This window comes from Amphiura filiformis, chromosome 5, assembly GCF_039555335.1.
Source record: "Amphiura filiformis chromosome 5, Afil_fr2py, whole genome shotgun sequence".
Taxonomy (NCBI): Eukaryota; Metazoa; Echinodermata; class Ophiuroidea; order Amphilepidida; family Amphiuridae; genus Amphiura; species Amphiura filiformis.
Window position 1 is genome coordinate 41563761 of NC_092632.1, and position 27129 is coordinate 41590889.

General features: G+C 37.4%; 1 protein-coding gene and 1 long non-coding RNA gene across 2 annotated transcripts; both read left to right on the forward strand.

The window, feature by feature from the left end:
* The first annotated feature begins 320 nt into the window (after positions 1-320).
* Positions 321-25902, forward strand: LOC140152207 (dual oxidase 1-like). Its single transcript, XM_072174506.1, is given in 20 exon segments — positions 321-381; positions 662-823; positions 1653-1837; positions 2234-2392; positions 7155-7251; positions 9633-9809; positions 12105-12230; positions 12595-12992; positions 13705-13933; positions 15039-15132; positions 16399-16574; positions 19609-19839; positions 20409-20502; positions 21046-21377; positions 21565-21794; positions 22231-22389; positions 24105-24260; positions 24860-24897; positions 24899-24986; positions 25621-25902. Coding segments are annotated over 20 exon segments (3315 nt in total). The 3' UTR covers positions 25744-25902.
* Positions 5068-6599, forward strand: LOC140153131 (uncharacterized). The gene is made up of 3 exons (XR_011859073.1): positions 5068-5140; positions 5856-5952; positions 6502-6599. It is a non-coding gene; the product is annotated as an uncharacterized lncRNA (long non-coding RNA).
* Positions 25903-27129: the final 1227 nt, after the last annotated feature.

Below are 27129 nucleotides of genomic sequence, written 5' to 3' on the forward strand. Positions count from 1 at the left end.
AATTCTAACTTAGGCGCTGCTGGTAAGTTCAAGTTTAAGTTCAAATTTTTTTACCGTTTCACTGTTTTAGTGGCGTCAAATCCAGGTGTGTGTATGTGGCGCGGGTGAGGGGTGTTCAAAATAAACTTGACGGCATTAAAATGGTTTAAGTATTTGTTTAAAGTTCAAACTTTTGCATTCATTATGCATGACAATATTTGAAGCAAGATTTTGCCCGGGAAAACTTTGATTTCTACAATTGGAAGCTTCCCATCTTTTATTCTTTATGTTGTGCAATATGTTATATTTTAGCATTCCAAAAACATTAGAATGAGCCAAGAATGACAATGATCAAGATATCAATATTACCATTTCTTGGAAATATTCCAAAAACATTATTGCGTGAGAACATTAATTTTCAATAATTCTTAATGCAATAGTTATATTAACATTAACGAAAAAAGATATTTACAAGTACCAAGCATCATCTTACATGCAAGCTTTCATTTTTAATATCATACAGTATTTTCACGAACAAAACCTAATAAAATATTTTGCAAGAAACAGATTGTGCACCTTTTATCCTTCATCATACCATTAATTCTGGTGTAGAATGTCGATACCTATGAGATGCATATGACATAAATTCATTCCCTTAATCAAATTAATTTTCTTTCCCTAGATCTGCCTTTAAGTAGACGATTGCCGGTAGCGTATAGCGACGGAGTTTACTCAATGACAGGAACACGCAGACCAAGTCCTTTTGAACTTAGCTGGAAAGCTATGCGAGGGCCATCAGGGAAACCATCTTTTAAGGGAAAGACAGTCCTTTTGACCTTCTTTAGTAAGTTGGGTAAATACAGGAAAGTGAGTTTTATATACATGTAAATATATCGCATATATCACATAGATTTATACCTGAGTTGACTAATGACCTCACGAGGCTCACGCGTTTACATTCAGAACGCCCTCTGTTGTCCGACAAAATTCAAAATAATACACCAACCATAAAAATATTTTCAGAACCCAACTTGAAAAACTATTTTTTATTTTGTGATATTATGTACCTTCTGTAAGTACGTTTGATAAACAGTAATCCTCAGAGGATCACCACAAAGTGTTTATGGCAATTCTGTAAGTTGTCGGAAGACACTAGCCTCAAAACTGTAGAGTAATTCTCTGCAATTCAGCAAAAGTCTGGAATAACATACAGAGAATTCTTGTATTTTGTAGTATTGATAGATCGTATCATTTTAATTCATCTTTTTCGTTTCATAGTGTTAGTAGAGTTGCACTGGAACGCACCAGAACATATAACAGTTTGATGTTTACACATATCGAGGGTTGAGCGCCAGAAAGCCTCAACTCACAATCACATGCTCCCACAAAATGAGCATAAAGTCGCCAGGACACTTTGTAAGATACAACCCATTAAATATGTTAAATATCACAAAATTCTACAGAAAAGAAAAGACCTTTTGGAGGAAATATTGATTTTTGAAGACCAAAGCAATGAGGCATCCTAACATGTACATTATGAAGTTAAGGGGTATAAAATAAGTATTTAAATTCTGGAAACTTAATGCTCATTTGTGAGACTGGTCATAGTGAGTTAGGGCTTTCTGGTTCTCAACCCTCGGTATATAACTATGCATGATGACACTTTTTCATAGGCCAACAAGTGGTAGATGAAATTCTGAACACTCGTCGATCTGGATGTCCGGTAGAATATGAATATATTAACATCCCTGAATGGCACGAGTTTAGGCGTAACCACCCACATCTCACCAAGATGCCTTTTGTAAGAACTCGCCATAGTTTTGATACAGGAATATCTCCAACCGCACCACGAAATCAGGTCAGATTCTTTCGAATTATAAAACATTTTGGTAATTCCCGAAATCCTTTGGAAATGAAACCGAAAACTACGTCATTAACACCGTTGCACATGTTCAAAAACTGTATTTTCGAAACCACTCCGCGCAACGAAGCCAACGATACTATGGATGTAGTTTATGTTTCACTTATGATTTGCAAAGGACTTCGAGTCATACCAAAATGGTCAGTTGTAAACATCTTAAACATAATAGGGAATTGGTCTCACATGCGGAACATGTTTTGTCTTTCACATGATTCGATGACAGAAGAATGTGGGACAATTTAGAAACTAAACTTCTGATACAAGTAAGTAAGATGGATATTTTTGTAATTTTTTAATTTTGATATTTTTGAAAATAACATTTTTCCATTTTAGGTGAATGAACACACTCCTTGGATTGATGGTGGTCCTGTATATGGAACAACAAAAACTTGGGCTGATAAACTCCGTTCCTTTAAGGGCGGACGTTTGTCTGATAATGGAGAAGAGGGTGAGCCACAATATCCTGAGAGAAACTTCATTGGTTTACCAATGGCAAATCCACCTAACCCCGTGGAACATAAGCTCAAAGATGCGACGCGGTTTTTTAGTAAGTTTTTCAATTCTAAATTGTAAAGGAAAAAATTAATAAAAGTCTGTTCATCTGGACTTACTATTTTTGATAGCGACAGGATTATCGGGCTAAATGACCAGAACTATTAACCTGTGACACAGTTGATGGTATGATGTCACAGAACAGTCGTCGAGGTATTTTCCTGATTGCTGCGTTGTAAGTCCTTGAAAGGTTGTAGCGAAGTTTCCCTCCTCGATTGAGCGAAGGTTCCTCCCGCCGGACATGTATGGCCTCCGTGACCCCTCTTTCAAACCACTTATGTTCTCTGTCATTAAGCACTAACACATCCTTAACCTCAAATGTATAAACAAGGGAAGAGGCTTACGCATCATACACTGGAACATGGAAACATTTAGGCCTAAACATTACAAAATAGAGCACGAGATCAAATTATTGATACTTAATGATTCCTAATATATCAATATACAGGGGAAAGAAGAATTACGCATCGGATACTAGCACAATTAAACACGAATTTACAAATGAAAACATGACATGCATATACCAAAGTAAAATCTCCGAACATACATGCCTGTGCGAGAACTTGAACCCCAGACCTCTTGCTTGTCGGGCGAGTGCTCTAGCACATTCGCATTGCTATAAACACTGAATCGCGTTATCTGTTGACTTAATGAAAAAAGTGTTTGTAGGGGGAAGTGTTAGCTTTCGTTCGATATAAGAAATTAGATGAAGGGAACATTTGAGGTTTTGACAAAAACCAATCACAGATGCCCATTTTCCACAAGATCTAACACAGCTTTTATGAGGTTATGCACTAAACCGTGTAGTATAAAACAGGCTGCGTAGAGGCTAGACCCACGTGCTTAGAAATATCATATGCAGAAGATGTAGGTTTTGATTTATCGCGGGCTTTGAGAGCTTTCGCAAATGTCCAGTTCTGGTATCTACAGGTACCAAACGCAGATTTCAGATGGTTATGTTCTTCCGACTTAGCCTATTTGGATGTAATCTTCTCCACTCGATGAAATGGGGTTTTAATCACCCCTACTTTGTAAATGAATCAAACAGAAAGTATTGGTTCGTATGTGTGGATTTCCTATACGCTGTGGTACTTATCGACCCATTGTTCTCAATATAGTGACTAAACAGTCCAGGAATGGAAGTTTATTAATTGTTATCCTGTACACCTTCCTGCGTAAAACTGACATTCTTGTCTACAGTGTTGACCTGTTCAAAGAAAGGGACTTGTTCACTTTTCGTTAACTTCACGACAGTATCGCCCACATAACGAAACCAATGCGTTGATGGTCTGCCGTTGTACGATTGTAGGGCCAGCTGCTTGTAAATTTTCCCGTCATACACAAAATAGGTAGAGTTCAGACAAAGTTCCTGGATGTGATAAGCTAAGTGCGTTGACTCACAGATGTTGACTGCTTCAACCGTACCGCCAAAAGGGACACACGTAAACAACAGAGACACGTCATAAAGTTTCGTCTTCTTCCACTTCCACCTATGACGCAGCAATCAGGAAAATACCTCGACGACTCTCCTTTGACGTCATACCATCAACTGTGTCATAGGTCGTCATTTGTTCAGTGCCTGATCAGTCAGCCTGATGATGCGTCTTGGTTGAGACGTAATACTATCGCTATCAAAAAGAGAAAGTCCAGATGAACATATTTTATTAATTTTATTACTCTATGTGTATCTACCTTTGAAAATATTCACAAATATAAATTCTAAAGAGCTTTAAAAGAGTGTGTGAAAGGGTTGGAGGGATGTTTGTGGGTAGTTTCATTCGTACCACCATGTATATAATTAAGTTGTTTTGAAGAACATATATTTGTTTAATTCGAATGAATTTATTTAGAGCTTGAAACTCGCTTGGAAACGAAAATCCATTTCTTCTGACGTTTGGTATTTTGTGGTTTAGATGGCACAACCACTGGGCAGACAAATTTTACGAGGAAAATCCAGATTGGTCTGATGAAAGAATTTACCAGGAAGCTCGAAAATGGGTAATAGGCACATATCAGGTACGCATCATTAAACAACATTAAATGATCGTATAGTACAGGCTTCACATTAAGTATGGAATATATTTCTTCACAAAGTACCAAGACTAGCCTGGAAAGTGTCTGCATAAACCGCACGGGCTAAATATTAATCGAGATGTGTCGGGAGATGGTGTAAAATGATTGTTTGATAGAAAATGTACTTTCCATGAGTTTACATTATTGTGCTCATAATGTAGTGCATTTGTCTAAAATGGCGGATTTAAGGAGGCTGTTAAATTTGTGAGGGACACAATTTGGGACTCTATGCAACATTGTTCCCTTATTATCAATTTTATTGGGGTTCAAGGTGATATTTCCAGTACATATCACCTCAAACTCATTCACTACATTATGAGCACCATAATGAAAACTCATGGCAAGCACATTTTCTATCAAAAATTATTTTACACCATCTCCCAACAAACCTCTACAAATATGTAACCCCGTGCTGTTTATGCAGACCCTTTCAGATTAGTCTTGGCACCTCGTGAAGAAATATTCCATTTAATGTCATTTAATGTATTTTGTCAGCAATGAAACCCAGTATCTTTACATTGTTTATTCTATTTGTTTAGAAAATTGTTTTTTATGATTGGCTGCCTGCTTTTCTTGACCAGACTGAAGAAAAAATGAAAGACATCGAGTATTCGGGTAAGGAACATAGTAAACTTTACCCATACCATTTCCATATATTTTCTTTGTCCAATGATAAATAAGCAGAGTTAGTACCTAAAAGTTATAGATTGGCGATATTGTTATTTATACCACGCTATAGGTGACCCCGGAGTGACGTCACAAGCCGTTGACCTCCGTTGACAACAAATCCGATTCAGAAGTCAAATTTGTAGTTTTCTGTGGTTTGTCCCTTTTCAAATCGGCCAAAATACTACCATTTCTATAACTTCTCGACATGGGGCTTCCAGCCAACAACAAAAATAAAGACTCTCCTCTACATGTTCATGTGTTCAGCTTCACATAAAATGCAATTTTCGCCAAGTATTTAACCCTTATTTTACCGAAATCGGCCCGAAATATTCTTGATTCGAGGGCAAAACAAAATGTCAACAAACTGAATCAGCCTCTGTTACAAGTCTTCAACTAGTCGCACTGCTCCACGGTCTATTGTGGGCTGAAAAGCGTAAGTGTAGGCACTGTAGCGTCATGTAAAATAAGTACCCGGATGGCCGGGGTCACCTATAGCTACATTATTCAGCTTTCAATACGTTTTATTCCATCCAGTTGTCAGAAGGGAGAATCTATGGGGGCAATGCCCAAGTGTTCCCCCTCGCTCCCGTGGCGCCGCCACTGGCTATAAAACGTCATAGCCTCAACATATACTCAGATTAAATAGTTATCCATTCAACAGGTTACAAGAGTTACGTCCTTCCAGGAATCACCCATGAGTTCCAGGCTGCAGCCATGAGATGGGGACATACATTAGTACCAGCTGGCGTGTACAGGAGGTATGACTTGCCATCAAACAAAAAAAACACGTTATCGACATCATTCACAAAGTTACTCAAAATGTTGTTAAATATCGGGTTATACGAATGGAATATAAAAGGTTAAACGTTATGATAGCATTCTTATTGTAAAACCTAAATAAAAAGTTATAATGGCAATAATTGACGTTTTAAACTTTGCGTGCTTGCACAACACGTATACGTTTTGATAACGATAATTTGAAAACCAACAAATCGATGGTTAAGAGCCAGAAAGCCGCAACTCACAATCACCTGCTCCCCAAAATGAGCATAAAGTCGCCAGGGCACTGTACAAGATACAGCCCATTAAATCATAACAAACTCAATAAAAAACAAAAGACATTGTGGATGAAATATTGATTTTTGAAAACCAAAGCAAGGAGCCAACTTTATGCTCATTTTGTGAGAGCTGGTCATAGTGAGCTACGGCTTTCTGGTTCCGAACCCTTGAAATGTTCAAATATATTAGTGAGCAAACGTGGGCAGAAATAGTATGTATTATGAATGTGCGTTGACCTTATTTTGAAGGAATGACCAATGCCAATATATCAAGACATCTGTGAATTCTAGTTATATCCCGAATGGGAAAGGTGCAGGACATTATGGCGTTAGGACGTGTAATTCATATTGGAACCCACAGGTAAAGAGTTTATAATCATCTCAATTTAGTCTCAATAAAGAAAGTCCGAACTTATGTAGCCCCTCCTACACCAAAACCTGATCTTGTTATGACAATTTGATTGATAAGTTTGTGTGCAGAATCTTGTTAGCTCCTATTTGATACCAAACACTCCAAATTGACAAAGACAACTTTGTATCCATCTTTATTGATTTAGTCGCACCTACCCGCATTTTTTTAGATGATTTGGGCCCCACCTCATACCGCCTTGCCTCGCCGGTAAAAATCTCAGCCACGCCACTAGCGTAGCCAAGCGTAATGGTATGAGTAGAATGTGTTACGGCCTTTGACCCATTTTGCAGAATAAAAGGCTCTCACGTGATGTGTTTTTAAAAAATCAGAGAGAGAAAGAGCGATTCTGAATAATGGGCAGTCGGGGTAATAGAATATCAAATAAAGGAAGGAAGAGGAACAAACAAAATTAGGTTGAAGCTGGATTCGAACTCTGGCAACCACTGGATTGCAAGATAAATGATATGTACACGTCCATTTATCTTTGTAGCGTCCAGTACGAGAATATGGCATTGAACCTTTCCTGATGGGTATGGCATCTCAAATAACAGAAAGAGAAGACAACATTATTGCAACTGACTTGCAAGGTGAGCAAATGGTAAAGCACCTATCCTAAAACAGTTACCTTTTTAAAGCTTCATATCTCTTAATTGTTATAAACTCTTTGTATGTGTATTTGTCAAAATCAGGACGTGTGTATGGTCCACTGAATTTTGCTCGCAGAGACCTCATGGTAGAAACAATTCTTCGTGGCAAAGACCATGGTTTGCCCGATTATAATACCGCTCGTGAAGCGCTAGGACTGAAGAAGAAAACCAGCTTTCTGGAAATTAATCCATATTACAACGACAGTACCATGTCTGATATTGACCAAAGTGTGAGTGTTAAAATAGTTTGCTTATAATTTGACATATTAACTCATGCTTTTTTGATAATCAATTAAATCTCAAAAATAAAACATTCCCTGGAGTTATGAGGAAAATAGTTTTGCTTTCAGCTGAACTGTCGACCAGTTTACCTACATTTAATTTGTTGTTTTCAACGTTTCTGTGTTACTTGTTATAGGTATTACGTAACTTGGAAAAGGTTTACCAAAATAACATAGACATAGTCGACCTTTGGGTAGGAGGACTTTTTGAGACAACTGCAAGAGGACCTGGAGAACTTTTTCGTACAATAATTCTAGATCAGTTTATTCGGATACGAGACGGAGATCGATTTTGGTTTGAAAATGAACGTAATGGGTATGTTTCTTAGGCTGAATCCATGGCGATAGGCTTATATGGTGTTGGTATTGTGTTACTGTGTTTTTACAAGCTGTATAAAAATGATTGGTACCCATCGGTGTTCATTGATAATGGATGAGTTTGACACATCAAATTTCAACGTAAGAGCAATATAAGTGATAACTAGTCGTGAACTATACATTCTGGACATTCAAGTATATCCAATGATCATTGCAAGCTATTGCATTTGGAAGAGGCAAGCTTTTCAATAAACATCAAAATAATGATAATTACAATAATAAGTAGTTTAAATATTAAATACAACTAAACTCCTCTACATAAGTTTGTAATGTTTTTTCAGGCATCTGTATCTCAAATTATTTGTACTATATTCAGATCGTGTTGCATATTTGAAACAATAACATTTTTGCGGCTGAGTACACGCCTTGTGAATGTAGTGGTGTCTCAAACAGAATTTGCCAAATTGACCATTATTCTGTGCTCAAGCAACGCTAGCCACTAACCTAAATAGCGGATGGAAAAACCACAGGCAGCCACAATAGTCAGGCACCTCCTCCTTATGCTGCTCACCGACCTGGTTACACGTTACTGTGGCTTGGTATTCCATTTTTCAACAAGGATTCGTCACAGGTCATTCAATGTGGCTGCATATGGGCTTCTCTGGCACGCACAGCACGATCAAGCTGGTCCTACAAGTGTTTAATCGTGTTAAGGTCTGGCCCCGGGTCTGACCTGATGGCAGACCATTTTCGCTCTACTCCCATATTCTGTTGGTTGTCGTTGACTACCGTGGCTCTGTGGGGCGAACGGTGTCGTCTTGGAGGATTGCATTAGGTCTCAGATTGTGAAGATACGAAAATCACAGCTTGCTACACAGAATAATGGTCAATTGGGCAAATTCTGTTTGAGACACCATTACATTCACAAGGCGTGTACTCAGCCGTGAAAAACGTGATTAATTCAAATGTGGCGTCATTGTAAAGGGGAGTATTGTAGCTATCCGTTGATATGCAATATACGATATGAATATGTTACAAATAATTTGAGATACAGATGCTTGAAAAAACTTTCCAAAACTTTGAGGCGTCTATATATACGAAGGAGGTAGTGTCTGCGTTACAAAAAATATCGATATGTAGTTCGTCGCGGAGAGGAAGAAAGAAAGCGAAGTTGATTTGTTTTCATAAATATCGAAACCCACAGTTTATTTACTATGGAGCAGATGAAGTATATTCGTGGACTTACATTACATGACGTCATTACAAGATGTACCAACATATCTGCAGATGCAATTCAACAGGACGTTTTCCACTTTGTAGAAGGTATGGCCATTTCTGTGAGTTAAGTACCCGGGAGGGGGGGGAGCACTTCAATATGAAACGGATATAGGTGTTACAGTAGGGCTGGCACTTTCACGGTAAGGGTCATTCGGTGAGAACAAAATCAGTGATAGATAACTCACTGCTACTCAAATGGAAAAATAAGGGTCTTTGGGTGACAGAGCATAAACTTATAACATATAGCCTACGGGGTATTTGGGTGACAGCGATGCTGAGAAAGAGGTCTTAATGGCCATCAATACCCGTCACCTCCAAAGCAAAATATTTAGTATAGACTTATGATTGTTGTTGTTGTTGTTATTGTTGTTGTTTTTTGTTGTTTTTTGGCGTCGATGGGACACCATAGTATTTTTTTTTTTTCTCGTGTCTGTTATCTTTTAGGAGATCCTTGCTGGGAAGAAGCTATAGATCCAAACAAAGGTGGCCATGGAAACATGAACCGCACGGTATCAGAATTTGACATGGATGAGTGTACAGACTTACGGACGTATGATTACTTCACTCACAGTCAGGTTTCATTTGCGCTTACTTTTACAGCGGCAGGTATATGGATTGTAGGTAAGAGACGAATACACCTTTTTCGTAATTGACCACTTCGCTGCCGTTGGCGGCGTTTGCCTAACTCTAATTAGGCCAAGCAGAAAACTGAAAGCGATGCCAAAGATGTAAACGTCCAATTATGCAAAGTTAATTAGCTGAGACTGGATACATAATGTAGTACAAGCACAATAGAAGTATATTGTGTTTAGCACTTTGCTAATTTTAATCTGCATAATTAATTAGGGTTAATTTCTTGAAAAAATAAAATGAACTCTAATATAGTACAGCTGCTAAGCTGAATCATTGTGCACTTTGTGATAAAAGCATGAGAATGTCCACACATGAAGTACATGGTCCAAAGTTTTAAGATGTAGAGCCATTTCAGATGTGACCCCTAGTGACCTCTACATGTCACGAAAGGTCACACAGGGGTAAAAATATGAAAATGCTCCAATCTTGTCGACAGATACACCAAATTATCGTCTGATCACAAGGATTTCAAAAATGTAGTTTGTGCTATCTACGACCTATCGTTGCAGAGTTATTCTACAAAATCCTCATTTTTGGGTAAAAATTACATATTTTGGTTTTACAGGAATACAAATTTCAACTTGCTCTGATTTTGACAAAAATGGTGGCAAATTGTCCGTTTAGCTGACGCTAATCATAAAAAGAATAGTTTTGCATATCTACTGTGTTAACCGACTGAGATAGAGGTTAAACATGTCAAATGCCATTGGCTGGCCCTATAGGGTCCTGTTGTCCGTTGACTGCCACTGCAAATAGCAAGTAAAGGGTACATTTTAGATGGCAAGTACTATACTGTTTCTTGATTCTTATGTCAAGACAACCAATTTGCCACCAATTTTGGCAAAATAAGAGCAAGTTGAATATTTCACCCCTGTAGAACCAAAAATGCTCTTTTTACCTCAAAATTAGGTTTTTGTAGAATAACTCTCTAAATGTAGCTCTCCAAAGAGGATGACAAATTGATCTTCACCATATATTTGCATTTGGCAAACAATGGGCAGTCACACGCCAAGATGGGAGCTTGACCGGGATTAAAGAAGTTTGTGGTGTTCTTTACGATATCTAGACCATGCTTTATCATAGCTATATACAGATCAGCCTTTTCCATAAAAAGTCCAGAGCAAGCAAGGCATTTGACTGCATTTAAAAGAGTACAACATCTATTATGGAGATCCAGAAACAAACCATGAACCCCATGAGGAGGGGTTAGCCACACAACAAGAGTTTCATTAACAGAGCAATAGTCTGATAGAAGTCATAAAGCAATAAGAGAACAGCAAATGTAGATGTGGTGGTAACATGCCTCTGTTCTCCGTGTATAATCTATATGTCAGAAAACTCTGAATATGTGTATAGGCCTACAGATTCTTAGGAGTTAAAGGGCAAATTATAATACTGTTAATACCAATATGTCAAAGTGCATCTCACTCAGTTAACAAAATGCTTTCTAAACGGCATTAGAATGCATTATTTGTCAGTTAATACAATGTGATAAAACATCAAAAGTTCAAATATCAGAAAAATCTAGTTTTGAGAAAAAGCCTCTTTTGTATGATAAATCTCTTTTATTTTCTTTATTTTTCACAACTTAAAAGAGCTATATTACACTCAGAAAGCATCATATCAACTTAAAATTTATTTTAAATGAAAGGGCGATTAAAGTATATGTTAAATACATTAATATCAAAAAAGTTGCATTTTTGACCAAAAATTGGGTTTTTAGCCCAAAAATTGCCAAAATGAGGTCCATATTTTTGGAGCCGCTTATTTTCTTAAACTTTAGGGTCATACAAACCTGTGTACCAAATTTGGTACTTTTGTCACTTGTGTAACGATTTTCGCCTTATTTGACCCTAAGGCACTATACTAGTAACGATAGGTCGTAGATAGCGCAAACTGTACGTTTTTGAAATCCTTGTGATCAGACGAATAATTTGGTGTATATGTCGACAAACTTTGGAGCATTTTCAACTTTTAACCCCTGTGTGACCTTTCGTGACCTCTAGAGGTCTCTACGGGTCAAATCTGAAATGGCTCTACATCGTAAAATAAACTTGGATCATGTGTGAACATTCTCATGCTTTTATCACAAAGTGCACAATTGTACCAAATTTGGGAGCTTAGCAGCTAAATTAATAGCCTCTAATTAATTATGCAGATTAAAATTAGCAAAATGCCAAAAGTAATATACCTTCTATTTTACTTTTTACTCTAGAATTAGTTTGAGTTAAAGAATTTGTAAACTGATACTGTAAATGTTATTGCTTTTCTTTGAATCACAAGGTTGTATTGCAGTTTTACATTTTCTGGCAAAATGGCAATCCAAGAAAACTAGGATAAAACAGAAGGTTCTTCGCAAGAAATACAGTAGGATTCCACATGTTAAAGTCTCGAGCATATCACATCAAGGTATGAATGCTATACTCAATTTTTCTGGGGAAATGTGCTTAAAATCACTTTAAGCAACCGCATGTTAACGTTTAACCAACCCTCACAGCTGCTGGTTACGGTTTTAACCAACACATGTTTAATTCACCTGGTAATCCACTGTTGATTAGAATTTTAACATTTTAATACATGTTTTAACAGTATTAAACAGTGGCAAGTTAAAAAAATCTTAAGCAACTTCAAACAACGCATTGGTTACATTACACAGTGTTCGCTTGTTATGATAAAAACCTATTTTTTGATATGTTTTAATATTAAAGCGATGGTCTTTATTTCAATGTAAGCCATATTATAAAGTAACGATGCCATGTTCTCACGTTCATAGCTGCTGAATGGTGTGGTCCTAAAGAAGGTCATCGTCAAGTCCAAATCAAACTTTGTAACGGAAAACAAATTCAAGTCAACCACGAAGATGGCATCAAAACTTATCGAACCATCGATCTAAGCACGGTAACAAACCTTACATTCTCCGTTTCATCCGACCGTAAACGGCAATATGTCTTAATTGAGGTGAATAAGGAATATGATTTGGTGATCAGATTTGACACCGAAGGCAAGAGAAATGCGTTTATTAGCGACTTTGAACATTGGCTGGTGAAACCAAATGTTGGTATCAGAGGGCAACAGGTACAGATCCGTGAGAAGAATTTACTCGCCTTGGCTATCACCAAAGAAGATAGACAGAAGATTCTGGAGAGATTTTTCAAGCTAGTCTTCGCACAGGTATGTTGAAGTCAAATACAAATTTTAATTGATCAAAATTACTGCCATAAAACTTTTTTAATGAAGTGTATGCAGGAGAACTGTGGAGCAGGCGCCAGCCTCTCGCCAAAAATGCAAATCGGCCTATTTCAGTCAGTTTTAGCCTTTCCATCCCGGTAATTTAATCAATTTTTCAAACTGAGGACCCTTCCATTTTATAATTTATACATGCAAATTATATACTGTACATGCATTTGTAATTATTTATATGTTGAATATCTGCATCCGACTCCAATTATATTGAATTCCGGATTACCTAAAGTAGCGTGGGCAGAATTTTAATATGAGGGGGCAAAACCAAAGTTTCGTTCCCATTATTGTCAATTTCTTGGCACATGTTAGCTCATTTTGAGGACACTTTACTTCTTGCCGTCCCCATTTTCTCCCTGAAAAATTTCTATGGAGATGGCAGTTGTTTCCTACCGGCTGCTCTCGGCTATGCCCCTCATACATGCAAAGACAACCAGGCACTCATACACGGCCGTGCCTGCATTTCGTTTTATGTATCCATTCCCCGACAGCTGCAATTCAATATAGCTTATGTGTCTAGATGATATGCATCAGCAATAATATATTGCCAATTCGGCAATATTATTATTGTTGTAGATTTACTCGTAACATGATTATTATAACTTCAATTTAAAATAAACCGAAAATTCTGTCCTATTTGAAGGTTTTTAAGCTGAACGTTGATACTGATGAATTCCGAGGAGTCAAAGAAGCTCTCGGCAGAGACCAACCCATACTGGCGTTTGAGCTGACCAAAACTGAATTTGCTGAAACCCTTTCGATGAAGCCTGATAGTCTCTTCGTTGAAAAGATGTTTCTACTGGCAGATAAAAACAACAGTGGAACGATCTCATTACAGGAGTTTTTGGATGTCCTCGTTACATTTACTGAAGGTAGGCCTATGTCTCGTTCTCTTCCATCATTCATAGTAGTTTATACAGATTTGACATTTAATATGTAATACGGGCTAAATATTAATTAGGGTGTGTCGGATGATGTTGTAAAATACAAGTTAAAATTATGGTGCTCAATATGTAGCGAATTTTCCATATCTCCCGACACTCCCCAATTATTATTTTGCCCGTGCGGTTTATGCAGAGCCCTTCCAGACCAGTCTTGGAATTTTGCGAAAAAACATTCCATATTAAATGTCAAGTCTGCAGTTCATTCAAAAACCTATGGTAAAAGAGGTTCTCATACATAGATCCAGCACTGTTACCAATTGACACCAGAAACTCTATATTACTTGCAACTCATTTTAAAACATAGTTGTTCAAAACACATTATCAAGGGGTGACACTAAATTCACAGTTGTTCTTTTAGCAACGCAAACCTGTGACGAATTTCGTTGGTTTGCGATTTACAAAGTGGGGCAAGCTATCGATCGGTTATGAATAATTCACGCTTAACTCTTACTCGGCCCTTTTCAGGTTACCACATAAAGGTATCGTTAGTGTATCGAATCTTACATGTTGAAGAGAGTAAAAGCGCCCTCTAGCCAGGTCCTTGGATACCGAAAATGGGTCAACTACTATGATCCCATCAGGCAGCATTGATTGTTTTAAAGAAAGTCTACTAATTTGATATGGGAATGACTGTGTGTAATAGTAGATGTAGATAAAACGAAGGAAATACGTGACTGGTATCAGATATGAAATACAAATAGTATTTGAAGTCACGAAAATCTTTGAAACCTCACCTTAGTCTCCACAGCAGCCAGTTCCGTTCCGTTCTCTCCACACAAACAGTCTGCCAATGATAACGACCGAGTTCTTTTAGATTGGCTATCACTTTTCCCATGACGTAGCGAAGAAACCGAAACAACGTCATTAACGATGTCAAGATCAACCGTACGAAGTTACTATGTGGGCATCAACGATGGCGTCGTCTCAGTTACTTTTTCCAATGATTTCGCGAAGTAATTACCGAAATGATCTGCTGTATTCTAAATCACCGCATAAATATTACCGATTTCAACCTTCTCTTTACTGGCATCAGGTCAACCTGAAGATAAGATGCGTATGATGTTCAATATATATGACCTTGACGGATCGGGAGCATTAGATCGAAAAGAATTCGATACCATGCTAAAGTAAGTTGCCTTATTCCTCTGTCGCACATAGACGGACTGGGTCAAAGTACATTGCCGTATACATAAGGGGCTGTGCAATAATTATGAGCCGGGGGGGTAAAATTCCAAACGGCTCGCCAAAATCGCTTCCCCTCCCCTCTCGGCCCGCCAAAAATCGCGTTTCCCCCATTCCCCCTCTCGGCCTGCTAAATATTCTTTGCCCCCCCCCCCCCACTTGCGCATGCCAAATGTTTGGGATCCCAATTTACAAACCTTAAATGGTCTAGATACATGTGGCGAGCGCAGCGAGCTGGATAATTTGCATATTTAACCTTTTCCGTACTGTTTTCCTAAGCCTTTTTAGAGCTTTTTATTTAAGAGGCGCCACATGAATGTGTGTCAAAAATCGCTTGCCCCCCTCTCGGCTTGCCAAAAATTGCTTCCCCCCCCCTTCGACTCGCCAAAAATTTCTTCCACCCCTCCCCATTTTACCCTCCCCCAGGGCTCATAATTATTGAAGAGCCCCCAAATATTGTATCCGGTGACGAAATCACTATAGAAGATTTGGGGTGGGGCCTCACAGGAACGTGAACCATATATATTCCAAAAGCAAAAGGGGCGCTATGTGGCCACCAGAAACTTTTATTGGGGGGGGGGGGTTCTGGAGAGAATCAACCAATTGTGCACAAACTTGCGGGAAAAGTGGAAATTTGTGTGATTTGGGGGAAACAAAAATATTTGGGTGGAAATTCCCCCCCTGTACTCATATAATGTCGCCACTGGGGTTACTTTATTAGAGGTCATTTTTAGAACGATAATTTACGTTAAAATCATTAGGTAAGCTTAAAACTCACCCTGAAATGTCGAACTATGTACTAGGAATGATGACTTCCGGGTTTATGATCAGACTTTCGCCAACTACCGATGCCATTAGCAATCGTTTGTGCACCTTGGTAAGCTTACTTCACAAGATAGAATGGTAATATCCGCATTTTTTAAACAACTTGGTTGAAAAAACTGCTGGTTACATAAATATACGGCCAAATCTGGTGCTATTGGATATGTCTGAGTACAGACATTACTGTATTTGCAATTTGATCATGGAACATGGACCCGATCATGGAACCATCAAAACGTTTCGATGGTCTAGCCCTGATATGCATTATATTATTATGAAAGAAAAACTAAACAAGTTGCATTCGCAAAGATCTGTTTGGACTACACTGCACAACTACGTTCCGTGATATCGTAATCAAATTAAATTAGTGTTAATGTTCTATCTTTAAGGTCTATGATGGAGATGGTGAATGCCTCATTAGAATCGTCCCAACTAGAGAAAGTCATCGATTCGATGTTCATTGCTGCTGGGTTTGAAAATAAAGCAGAATTAACATTCAAAGATTTTATTGTGTTGATGGCTGAACATACGGATGCTTTTAATGAGTCGGCACTGCAGATATCTGGTAAACTGAAACTCTTATAGAAACGATAAATATCTAAATCTTATTTTGAGACATTTTGATAATTATGGCCGCAGCTGTGACATGTTGGTCTTACGTTTTGGGTGTCGCAATTAAATGACTGTATAGCCTTTTAATATTTTATTTAATTCCAGATAATATTAACGTATTCCAAAACGAAAAGGAGAAACACGGAAGGTATAGTATTTTAATTATTCGTTTTTTTAGCCAAGATCGGACTTAGTAAACTACAATCTCAGACGAAACTGTTTGAAACCTTTAAAGGCCAAATTGAAAATGGTCCGGCTTGTACCCTCGTACAATGTTGCAATGCACAGCGTGATTATATGAATTTTGAGGCTACACTATTATAGGTCTTAGTTTTTTAATGACTATGCGTACAGTGACTATGGTAAAAAGAACACTGGATTTGTTTTTCAAGATTGTACCTCCACTGCTATCAGTCCTAATTTTCAGGTTTTCTTGGTAAGAAATTAATATTATTAACTATTAATACTCACATCACTCAAGCAAATAATTGTAATACATTTTTTGGGACTTTGAATAACCCGCATACATATATAAACTGAGCTCAAAAAGAAACTTATAATTTTTTACAACTTGTGAATCACAAGGTCATATCTTAAAATACTGTCAATCAAAATGAACCAAAATTACACACAGGATTACCTTAATACTCTACTCAAAACACATGTCAGTAACCAAGCAGTTGTCCAACTGACACAACAGCAAAATGCACTGTCATGGGACAGCTTCCTGGACTTCCTTCACTTTCACAGCCCAACATTTGGCACCCAGGACAAAAAATCTGTGAGAATGCACACAAGATCCTTGCACAGATGATAAAACGGTGCTGCTTTCTGCTTTTCATGCACTTTTTTCATGAAACAGGGCTGGGCTGTGAATGTGGTCCAGGAAGCTGTCCCATGTCAGTGCATTTTGCTGTTGTGTCAGTTGGATAACTGCTTGGTTACTGACATGTGTTAAGAGTAGAGTATTGAAGTAAATCTGTGTGTAATTGTGGTTCAATTTGATGGACAGGATTTCAAGATATGACCTTGTGAAAAATATAAGTTTCTTTTTGAGCTCAGTTTATATACGCTGCTATTATTAACGACTTGCAGTCGGGAATTTATCACTGCATCTTATTATTAGTTATTAGGTGAAGCGAAAGTATAGAAATTGTCATTGCACGAAATGTCATACTGTGTGAAGCCGAAGGCTGAACCCAGTACGACACTGAGCGAGCGATTATTTCACGTTCTATACCGGCGATGAACCTCAATTTTTGATACCACTAAGTCATTCTATATATTTAAGTAATTAAGTTTTTAGACATTGTAATTGTTGCAAAAAAGGAAAAACAACAACAACTGCATAATATGGGATTTGTTGAGCTATTCCCATTCGTATAATGTTGACTCATGTATGGACAAAATAAGGTCTCACTAACTAAATATAACGCTTTTAAGTACGCACTCACTGACCCGGGTCACTGACTAGATACGAAAATATATCCGGTTGGCGATGTTCTTTGATGTTTCCCATACTTGCTCTTATGGTATGATAAAGTTTGCTCCTACACCGGCTTCGTGTTATTTCAAATTTCATGTCAATAAATTATTGTTCTTCATTAAAATAACGAAATGGCAACAATTAAGATATTTTTGGTGTTTGGTAGTCCAAGCAGACTTCGAGGGAGAGATACCATTAAGGTGGAGACGCTAGAGGGAGACGAGGTATTAACAAGGCAAGCAATTCGTTGGAGGTCGACACTGAGTTACATTGAGAACAATCGTCTTCACATATTCTGGCTGTCGATGTATATCATCATCTGCGTCATCATGTTCGCCGAACGTGTATATGGTAAGTTTGTAACAATTTCTAAAATGGGTCAACGATTTTTTTTTTGTTCCTTCAAAGAAAGGTAGGCATAAAAGTCTTGTGTCTTGTAAAGGGATTTGTTTTTAATGCTTAGGTACCACTTTGTTAATCTTGTATCCATGTGTCTTATATTTCTCGAAGGACTAAATATGTAGCTATTTAAAGCTCAATCTAGGAATATCCGAAGTGATGGTAAAACGTAGTAATTGTAATGCTTTTCAGAGTGGAAGGGGCCATTTATAAGAAGGCGCACCAGCAAATCAGTCCACGTTTTATTTACCGTTGAAATTTGGTTAAAATAGTCCACCACTTATTTGAGCTTCTTGCGGCTTTTATTTTCTAAATGCATAGTCAAACGTTTGCTCGTTCGCAGCTCATTTGATTCCAATAAGTGTCTACACTAAGAAAATATCCCGATTTTTTTCTATTTCAGAGATGAAGTTTCGGCGCGAAAACATCCGGTTTCGAAAATTAAGTGATGTTTAGGGTTAAATTTGCAAATTGTTTATTTGCGGCAAAATAATCATGATCATCATGATATCAAATGAACGACCCTATTTTTTTTATTAACATATTGAAATTAGGATAGGAGATTAGGGGAGATTAGGAGAAATCGGTGTATTTCCGAGGATATCATCAAAAACTGTCGAATTAGACTCAAACGTGGTATACCACAGTTGTGACTTATTCGACAGTTTTCTGATGATTTCTTTGGAAATATACAGATTTGGAACCCCTTATGTCAATATATTTGTGAGAAACATATGAGCTTTCACCTGACACCATATTAATCTGCACTTTATTGGGGTTAAGTGGGGCATGAGGCTATATATCAATCGGGTTACCCAACTTAAAAAATGCTACAAAACTTACTATAAGCTACATAATATCACACAATATGGGGGTTTGGCAAGATTTTACGTGGTCTGTCTTGGTCATACACACATGACTGTTTTATTATTTTGTCTTGTCTGAAGCAAAATAGGTATTCCTGAATGTAAACATGTGACATTATGCCAACTCATCCATACTTTCCAGGATTCTTGATGTAAACCACAATATATTGCTGAATATTTGCATTAATCATATATTTTTGTTATTAATGTTATTAATGTTAAATCATTGCATGCAGTGTTTGCGACGGAACGAGAACATAAAGGACTGCGACGTATTGTCGGTTATGGTGTTTCGATAACGAGAGGGGCAGCAAGTGTCATGATGTTTACCTACTCATCTCTGTTAATTACCATGTGTCGTAACGTTATAACAAAGCTTAGAGATACATTCTTACGCCTCTACATACCATTTGATGCCGCTACTTCTATGCACAAGATTATTGCTAGATTAGCGCTTCTGTTTACGTGTAAGTATTGATATATTGATGATGATAATGGTGATGATTAAGATCATGATGGTGATCATGGTGATATGCATACATGATGATGATGATGATGATGATGATGATGATGATGATGATGATGATGATGATGATGATGATGATGATGATGATGACTAGAGTCATCACGGGACTATGTGTATAATTAAACATCGAGAGAGGGGAGGGTCGCTGAAGCTTACTGTGAAAGTTAAGTTTACAATCGTTTCAATGATATAATGATTGAAAATTGTGTAATGTTAATTAATAATGGCTAAATGTTATAAAAACGTGAGTCATGAAAACTTGCCAAAATATAGTTTGTAAACCCGACCCAAAGTGTATTTTGCAGGCATCTCATAGTAACGGAATATTGGAAGAGTGTAATTTAAGGACACGTAGTGAGTGAAGTATTTTCCTGTCTTATCTTGTGACTGGGATGACTATAAATCATAAAGTCAATGGTATATCACTTGTTTAATAATAATTCTGTGAAAGTAAAAAGGGAAGATGAAAGTAAAGCAATACTGTTATTATTGTTTGTTTTGTTTTTTCAGTGGTCCATATTATTGGTCATGCCTTTAATATTTATAACATCAATACCCAGCCGCCAGATGACTTGTCATGTTATTTCCCGGACTACTTTCATCGGTTAGTATTGTTGTGACGATAATTGAATATTGATCATTGTGCCTTAAGCCATGATACCCGTTCATCAAGTGAACGTGGTATTATCCCTGCGTCAATTGAACGCCGTGGAGCGATGTATTGTAGTTTGTCGCAGAATTTTCGTGAAATGGTCTCGGGAAAAATGTACTATTTCTCATTCTGCTGCAATCTCTAAATGTGCGTCATCTTATACGATATTTTGCCACCCGATAAGAACTCCACACAAGTGGCTAAAGTATACGTTATCATTAATTCTTTTATTTTTTGTGTGTTAACATGTTAATAAACTAGGTTTACCAATAAGCAATGGCTTAGTCCTGTTTTTGATTTTGGACATTCATCAATATCAAATCAGCGATATTAATTGTTGTCACTTTTGATCAATTGAAACGTTTTCCTGGCATGGAAATGCTGCAATGTGCCTCAGTTGAAAGGTTGACATAGTTCAATAGATCTGTTATTAATTTGTAATAATATGCAAATATTATTGGTGAATAATAAAGATTTGATTTTATTTGTTTTAAGATCACACACCATGACCAATTTCCATTACTGGTGTTGGAGCACAATTACCGGTTTCACTGGAGTTCTCTTGGTCCTGGTTTGTGCCGTTATATACACATTTGCTACACAAAATGCCCGTCGTCATGTGTTCCAGGTCTTCTGGCTTACTCACAGTTTGTATATTGTCCTATACATGTTAATGATTCTTCATGGTGTCGGACTTATGGTACAGCCTCCCTTTATGTGGTTCTTCTTCCTGGGTCCTGCCATTCTGTTCACCCTGGATAAGCTCGTCAGCATTTCCCGGAATAAAGCAGAAATTTCTGTCGTAAAAGCTGAGCTACTACCATCAGGTACTCCAGATAATTTCCATTTGTTATAGTTATATAGTATTAGTCATGTTTAGTGTATAATTTCTAATCATTTTACAAGGTTAAAAACATACAGACATACAAACAGATAGCAAACGATAAGAATACCAAACATGTTTGCTATTAATGCAATAATATTTTGCGGTATTTTCTCGTCTTCTCGTCATAGATGTGACGCATTTAGTATTCAGGCGACCAAGAGGATTCGAATTTAAGTCTGGACAGTGGGTACGCATTGCCTGCAAAGAGCTAGGAAGCGGGGAATACCATCCCTTCACGTTGTCTTCATCACCATGTGAAACACATTTGTCTTTACACATTCGAGCTGTTGGACCATGGACGATTAATTTGCGGAATACATATGACCCGGATGTAATAGGAGACTGCCCTTATCCTAAGGTTAGTAAATAAATACGCTGTTAGTGAATTAGACATGCGAAATCTAGTATCAAAGACGCGGTCTCTAGCTTCCCGGGCCGGTGTTTAAATAGTCTACATATATGATACGGGCGGGAAAATGTCATGTTTGAACATGGAGGGTTTTGCAATGCCGTTCTTAGAAGATAAAAATTTAGTAGGCTACTGAGGTGGCTTTTCAAAAAGATTTCAAAACCTTAATAGCTGTATTTGACACACCTTTCGACCTGTCATAAATGGGTTGGCACCGCCCCTAGTATTCACAAGAGAATTTTCATTGCACTCGATAGCTGCACCACTTGATCATAATTCACCCCCCCCCACACACACACACACCCCTACAAACACTAATCATGTCATAAGAGGCGGCCTAAATGCATCTTTACACAATAGATGGTCACTTATTTTCTACGTACAGGTTTACTTAGACGGACCGTATGGTGAAGGTCACCAGGATTGGTGTAGCTTTGACGTGTCGGTTCTGGTTGGCGGGGGTATTGGTGTCACGCCATTTGCATCCATCCTTAAAGACATCACTCACATGTCACATAGCCGTCAACGGTTACAATGCAAGAAGGTATGCTAATTAACTACCAAAGCTAATTAATAAGCTGTAAAAACTACACACAGTTAAATAGGAACGCCGTATTATTTTTCAGCCTATTATCAGTTTTCAAATGACCTGTATCTCTACGCTCAATTAAATGCGTTTGTTTGTTTGTTTGTTTGTTTGTTTGTTTGTTTAATTGTTTAGCCAGGTTGTTCTACGTTTCTCTAGCCTTCTCCTCCACTTTGTCGACGTCCCAATATATTGGAGAATATCAGTCTGAACAACCTCGGACTAGGTTGTGCTGTAAGGGATCCATGGTCCAGACCTATGCGTGAATAATACACAATTGAGCCAGGCTAGCTTGAGTTATAAAAGGCATGCTGGTCAATATAGTTAAGGTTGGTCTGAACCCTGGAATTATGAAAACTTTCGGGCCTCATAACTGCTAAATTATTAGTCTAAAGAATATAAAAGTATACATTTTTAGAATGGAAATGACTTGATGAATTCATCTGTGAGGACCAATTTATTTTATTCATTTTTAAAACCCAGATAAAAATATCTAGGGACCGTTTTTTCATTTTTTTGAATTTTGACCAACTTCACCAAAAATATTTGAAATTTGGGCGAAAATCAGGCTTTTTTTATGATTTTTTTGAAAATTTTGCATTTTTTGACCATTTTTGGTGCAAATTTCTCAAAGTTGGTCAAAATTCAAAAAAATAAAAAAATGGTCCCTAGATATTTTTATCTAGTTTTTAAAAATTAATAAAAAATTTTTTGGCCAAACAATTTTTTTTGTTATGTTGCACGAAAAAATTTGGGCCAAAAAACCCGTTTTTTGGGATTTTCTCAAAAAAATCAGCATTTTGGCCCAAATTGGACCTCACAGATGAATTCAGCAAGTCATTTCCAGTCTAAAAATGTATACTTTTATATTCTTTAGACTAATAATTTAGCAGTTATGAAGCCCGAAAGTTTCCATAATTCCAGGGTTCAGACCAACCTTAATGCTTTGCGTGCTTGCCATCGGCTTTAACATGACAAGTCCAAGTTTTGAGATATTTTCTCAAAATATAAAGAGCTATCTTAAGAACCACAGAACCAATACTAGGCTTGTTTGTACTCATTTTAATATATTTTTCATGCTGATTCCAAATTTGGTTATGAAAATTTACAATTCTAAAATTTTGGATTTTTTTTAATGAAGCTTGTGTGCAGTCGTGTAGACAGTTAAAGCCATATTATAACATTTCCATAAGAAACAGAATTGTATTTTTTTGGTACAAAATGTTAGTTTTCACTGTCAATCGTTATTTAATACCAGTACATATGTCGCTAATGCGAGCCACTCATTCGAACGTGAGCCGTGTCGGCTGTTTTGATATGTCACGACTGCCCGCACGCCATGTACGTACGGTGTTATGCACATCGTGAACGCGTTCGACTAATATTTCCATCTTAATAATAAAACGACGGTTCTTCCTGCGGTTTATTCAAAATTTCGAATTTCGAACTACAGCACCTAAAGTTTTAAAATTTGCATGGTATGTTAGTTCACTAAAATACATAACAATCGTGTAAAAAACAGAATTTTGAATTATTAAGGGCGTCCTCATCAGCAAATGTTATAATATGGCTTTAAAAGGAGGAAAAATAGCAAAGAAGTAGCATTTTCAACCTTAGTTCTTTTAAAATTATTGTATTATTTTCAACAAGTTGCTCTAATTTATTTATCATAGGTTCATTTCATTTGGGTAACGAGAACGCAGAAACAATTCGAATGGTTGACAGACATCATCCGCGAGGTCGAAGAAAACGACGTCAGTAACTTTGTCACCATACACCTGTTTATCACACAGTTCTATGAACAATTTGATTTGCGTACAACTATGCTGGTAAGTGGAGCAGAATGCAGCTAAAACACTTACGTTAAATATGTATAAATTGCATCAGTAACATATAGCCTATACATGAAACTGGAGAATAATTAACAACCACGTGTTTTGCCTGTAAAAGAGTCTCGTATCGTGCCACTTTTTGGACGTCTTTGCTTTGAGACAGACGTTGCATTTTCGATAGGCCGCTGCGGTTTTGGGGTTGTCCAGTTGACAACTTATGTTCTTTCTTTAAGCTCTGATGGTTAGTATTTTAAGGGCTTCGATTGCTTTATCGACGTCTTCTGCAAGTAAAGGCCTACGAAAACTATTACCTGTTGCGGAAAATATTAGCCGTTGCGGAAACGCTGTAGAAAATTAGCCACTGCGTCTCACGATACGAAAAAACACCCACGATTAGATTCCCCTTTTTCTCTGCTAATGTTTTGTTTCAGATTCCGTATTCTAAGACTCATTTACGAAAGTATTATGAACACTACTTTAGTCATCCTCATTTAAAATAGTAGAATAATAAAATAATGTTGAAACGTTTTCTCCGAATTATTTTGAAAATGCGTTATCGGTTATATTGTCTAACGTTATGGTACCAATGTTTTCAGTACATCTGTGAGCGTCATTTTCAGAAGATATCAGGTCGATCTCTTCACTGGACTTCTTTCGGTCACTCATTTTGGAAGACCAAATTTCTTGTCTTTCCTCAGCTCTCTTCAACAAGGACATCAAGAGGTATGTAAAACAATGTGTAAAACAATTTGTGGTGATTTCCGCATACCTGATGAATACTAGATAACTAATAATTCCATCCCTCCATCCCCGGTGGGACATGGAATAGCGGTCATGACAAAAACGACTACACATCGAGAAAAACAATCGATAATATCGCCCTCTATCGTCGGTACAATACAAAGGGACGGTTTATGGTTATCTGGGGTTTATCAGGCTAAATGATCTTTTTTCTAAATTGTTGCTGTCATTTTGAGATGGTAATATTGCTCCTTAAATGATACTCTTATGCAGCGAATACTTCTATAGCTGTATTTGTATAAACCTGTGACGAATATATTTTTACCCTAGTCCTTTTTTTTTTATTGTTAAATGTATTCTGCCCTGGTAGCACAAAAGACACGCACTTTCGTCGAAATTTTGACATTCGATGATTTCAGATTGTTCATATAAATTATCTAAAATCCCGAAACTTAAATCAACACTTAAAATTGGGACATGTTATGCATATATGAGTCAAAGGAAGCTGAGCCTGGTTTTGGAATTCAGAATTTAGCCATTCAGAATGTTTACTCTCATAATATCACAGACCCTATAATCCTAAGTTGAAGCTGAAATTTTTTTCATTGCACTTCAGGTTCGACGCATTGGTGTGTTTAGCTGTGGACCTCCAGGAATGACCGGAAGTGTGGAAAAGGCATGTGTTGAACTCAATAAATTTGACGAAACCAAATTTATTCATCACTATGAAAATTTCTAAAGAATCGTGTTAATTTTTGTTCACATAAGGTGTGAAACTATAGAATGTACGTCAGGCTTGTAGTATTGGTCATGAGTACGAGTACTGGTCCCGAGCCATGAGTATTGGGACAGGCAATGGGTACGGGTATCTGTCCCAGGCCATGGGTACGGGTGCGAGTAAGGGGGTCCCTAGCCATGAGTGCGGGTACCCACATGGCTGTGGGTATAAACAAAGCTATTGTTATTGGTTTAGCATTAATTTATTAGTAATACCTTGCTGTAAATACACTCTTTGATGTCATTTATACTACAACAAATAAATAAAACTGCATTCCCCACCCAAAAAAAGAAAAGAATTATTATGTCATTATAGAACATACATGCGTGTCACTCTGTCGATCTTGACTGAGGTCGGTGCTTTTGATTTCCCGCATACCATGTACGTACATTGTTATGAACATCGCGTATGCGTTCAACTAATATTTCGATCGTAATAATAAACGACGCCCTCCGTTGTTTTACTCAAAATCTCATATTTTGTCATAACTTCGGCACTTTTTGCCGGGTATGTTTATTAAAGTACATCATTACATCATCATCATCATCAGCCGACTGCGGAGCAGGCGACTATAAGCTTTCTCCAACTATTGCGATCTTGGGCAAGCGAAACAATTTTGTTTTGCTGCAGCATCCCTTCAGTATCTCACAGGAGGTGCTGGACATACTGTAAGTACAGTGTGCGCGGCCGTCCCGGTTTCCTCTTTCCATGTGGTGGAATATAAAGGGCGTATTCTTTCACAGGCTCGTCGTCTTCAAGATGCAGTATATGGCTTTAAATCGAATGAATTTTGGTCCAAGTTTTGTCAAGTATGTCAAAGCCCTTTACACTAATATTAGTAGTTGTATTCTTAATAATGGGCTTACATCACATTACTTTTCGGTGGGGCGCGGCGTGCGACAGGGCGACCCATTGAGCTCTTACTTGTTTATTTTGGCGATAGAATTATTGTCATGTTCAATATACGTGAAGACACATCTATTTCTGGTATAATTGTGAATAACTTTGAACTTAAGTTAATTCAGTATGCAGATGACACTACATGTGTTTTAAATGATGTTCAGTCAGCAAATAATCTTTTAAAGGTTTTAGATCTTTTCTCTAAGGTCTCTGGATTGAAATTAAATGTAAGTAAATCTCAAGCGTTATGGCTTGGTTCTAAGAGAAATTGCAAAGAAAAACCATTGAATGTTGAGTGGCCAAATAATCCTGTTAAGGCATTGGGTGTGTATTTTTCATATGATAATGATGCTGCTGGGAATCTGAACTTTGTTCCAAAAATCAAGCATATAAAGACTCTGTTAAATATTTGGAAAACTAGAAACTTGACCCTTTCTGGTAAAATCC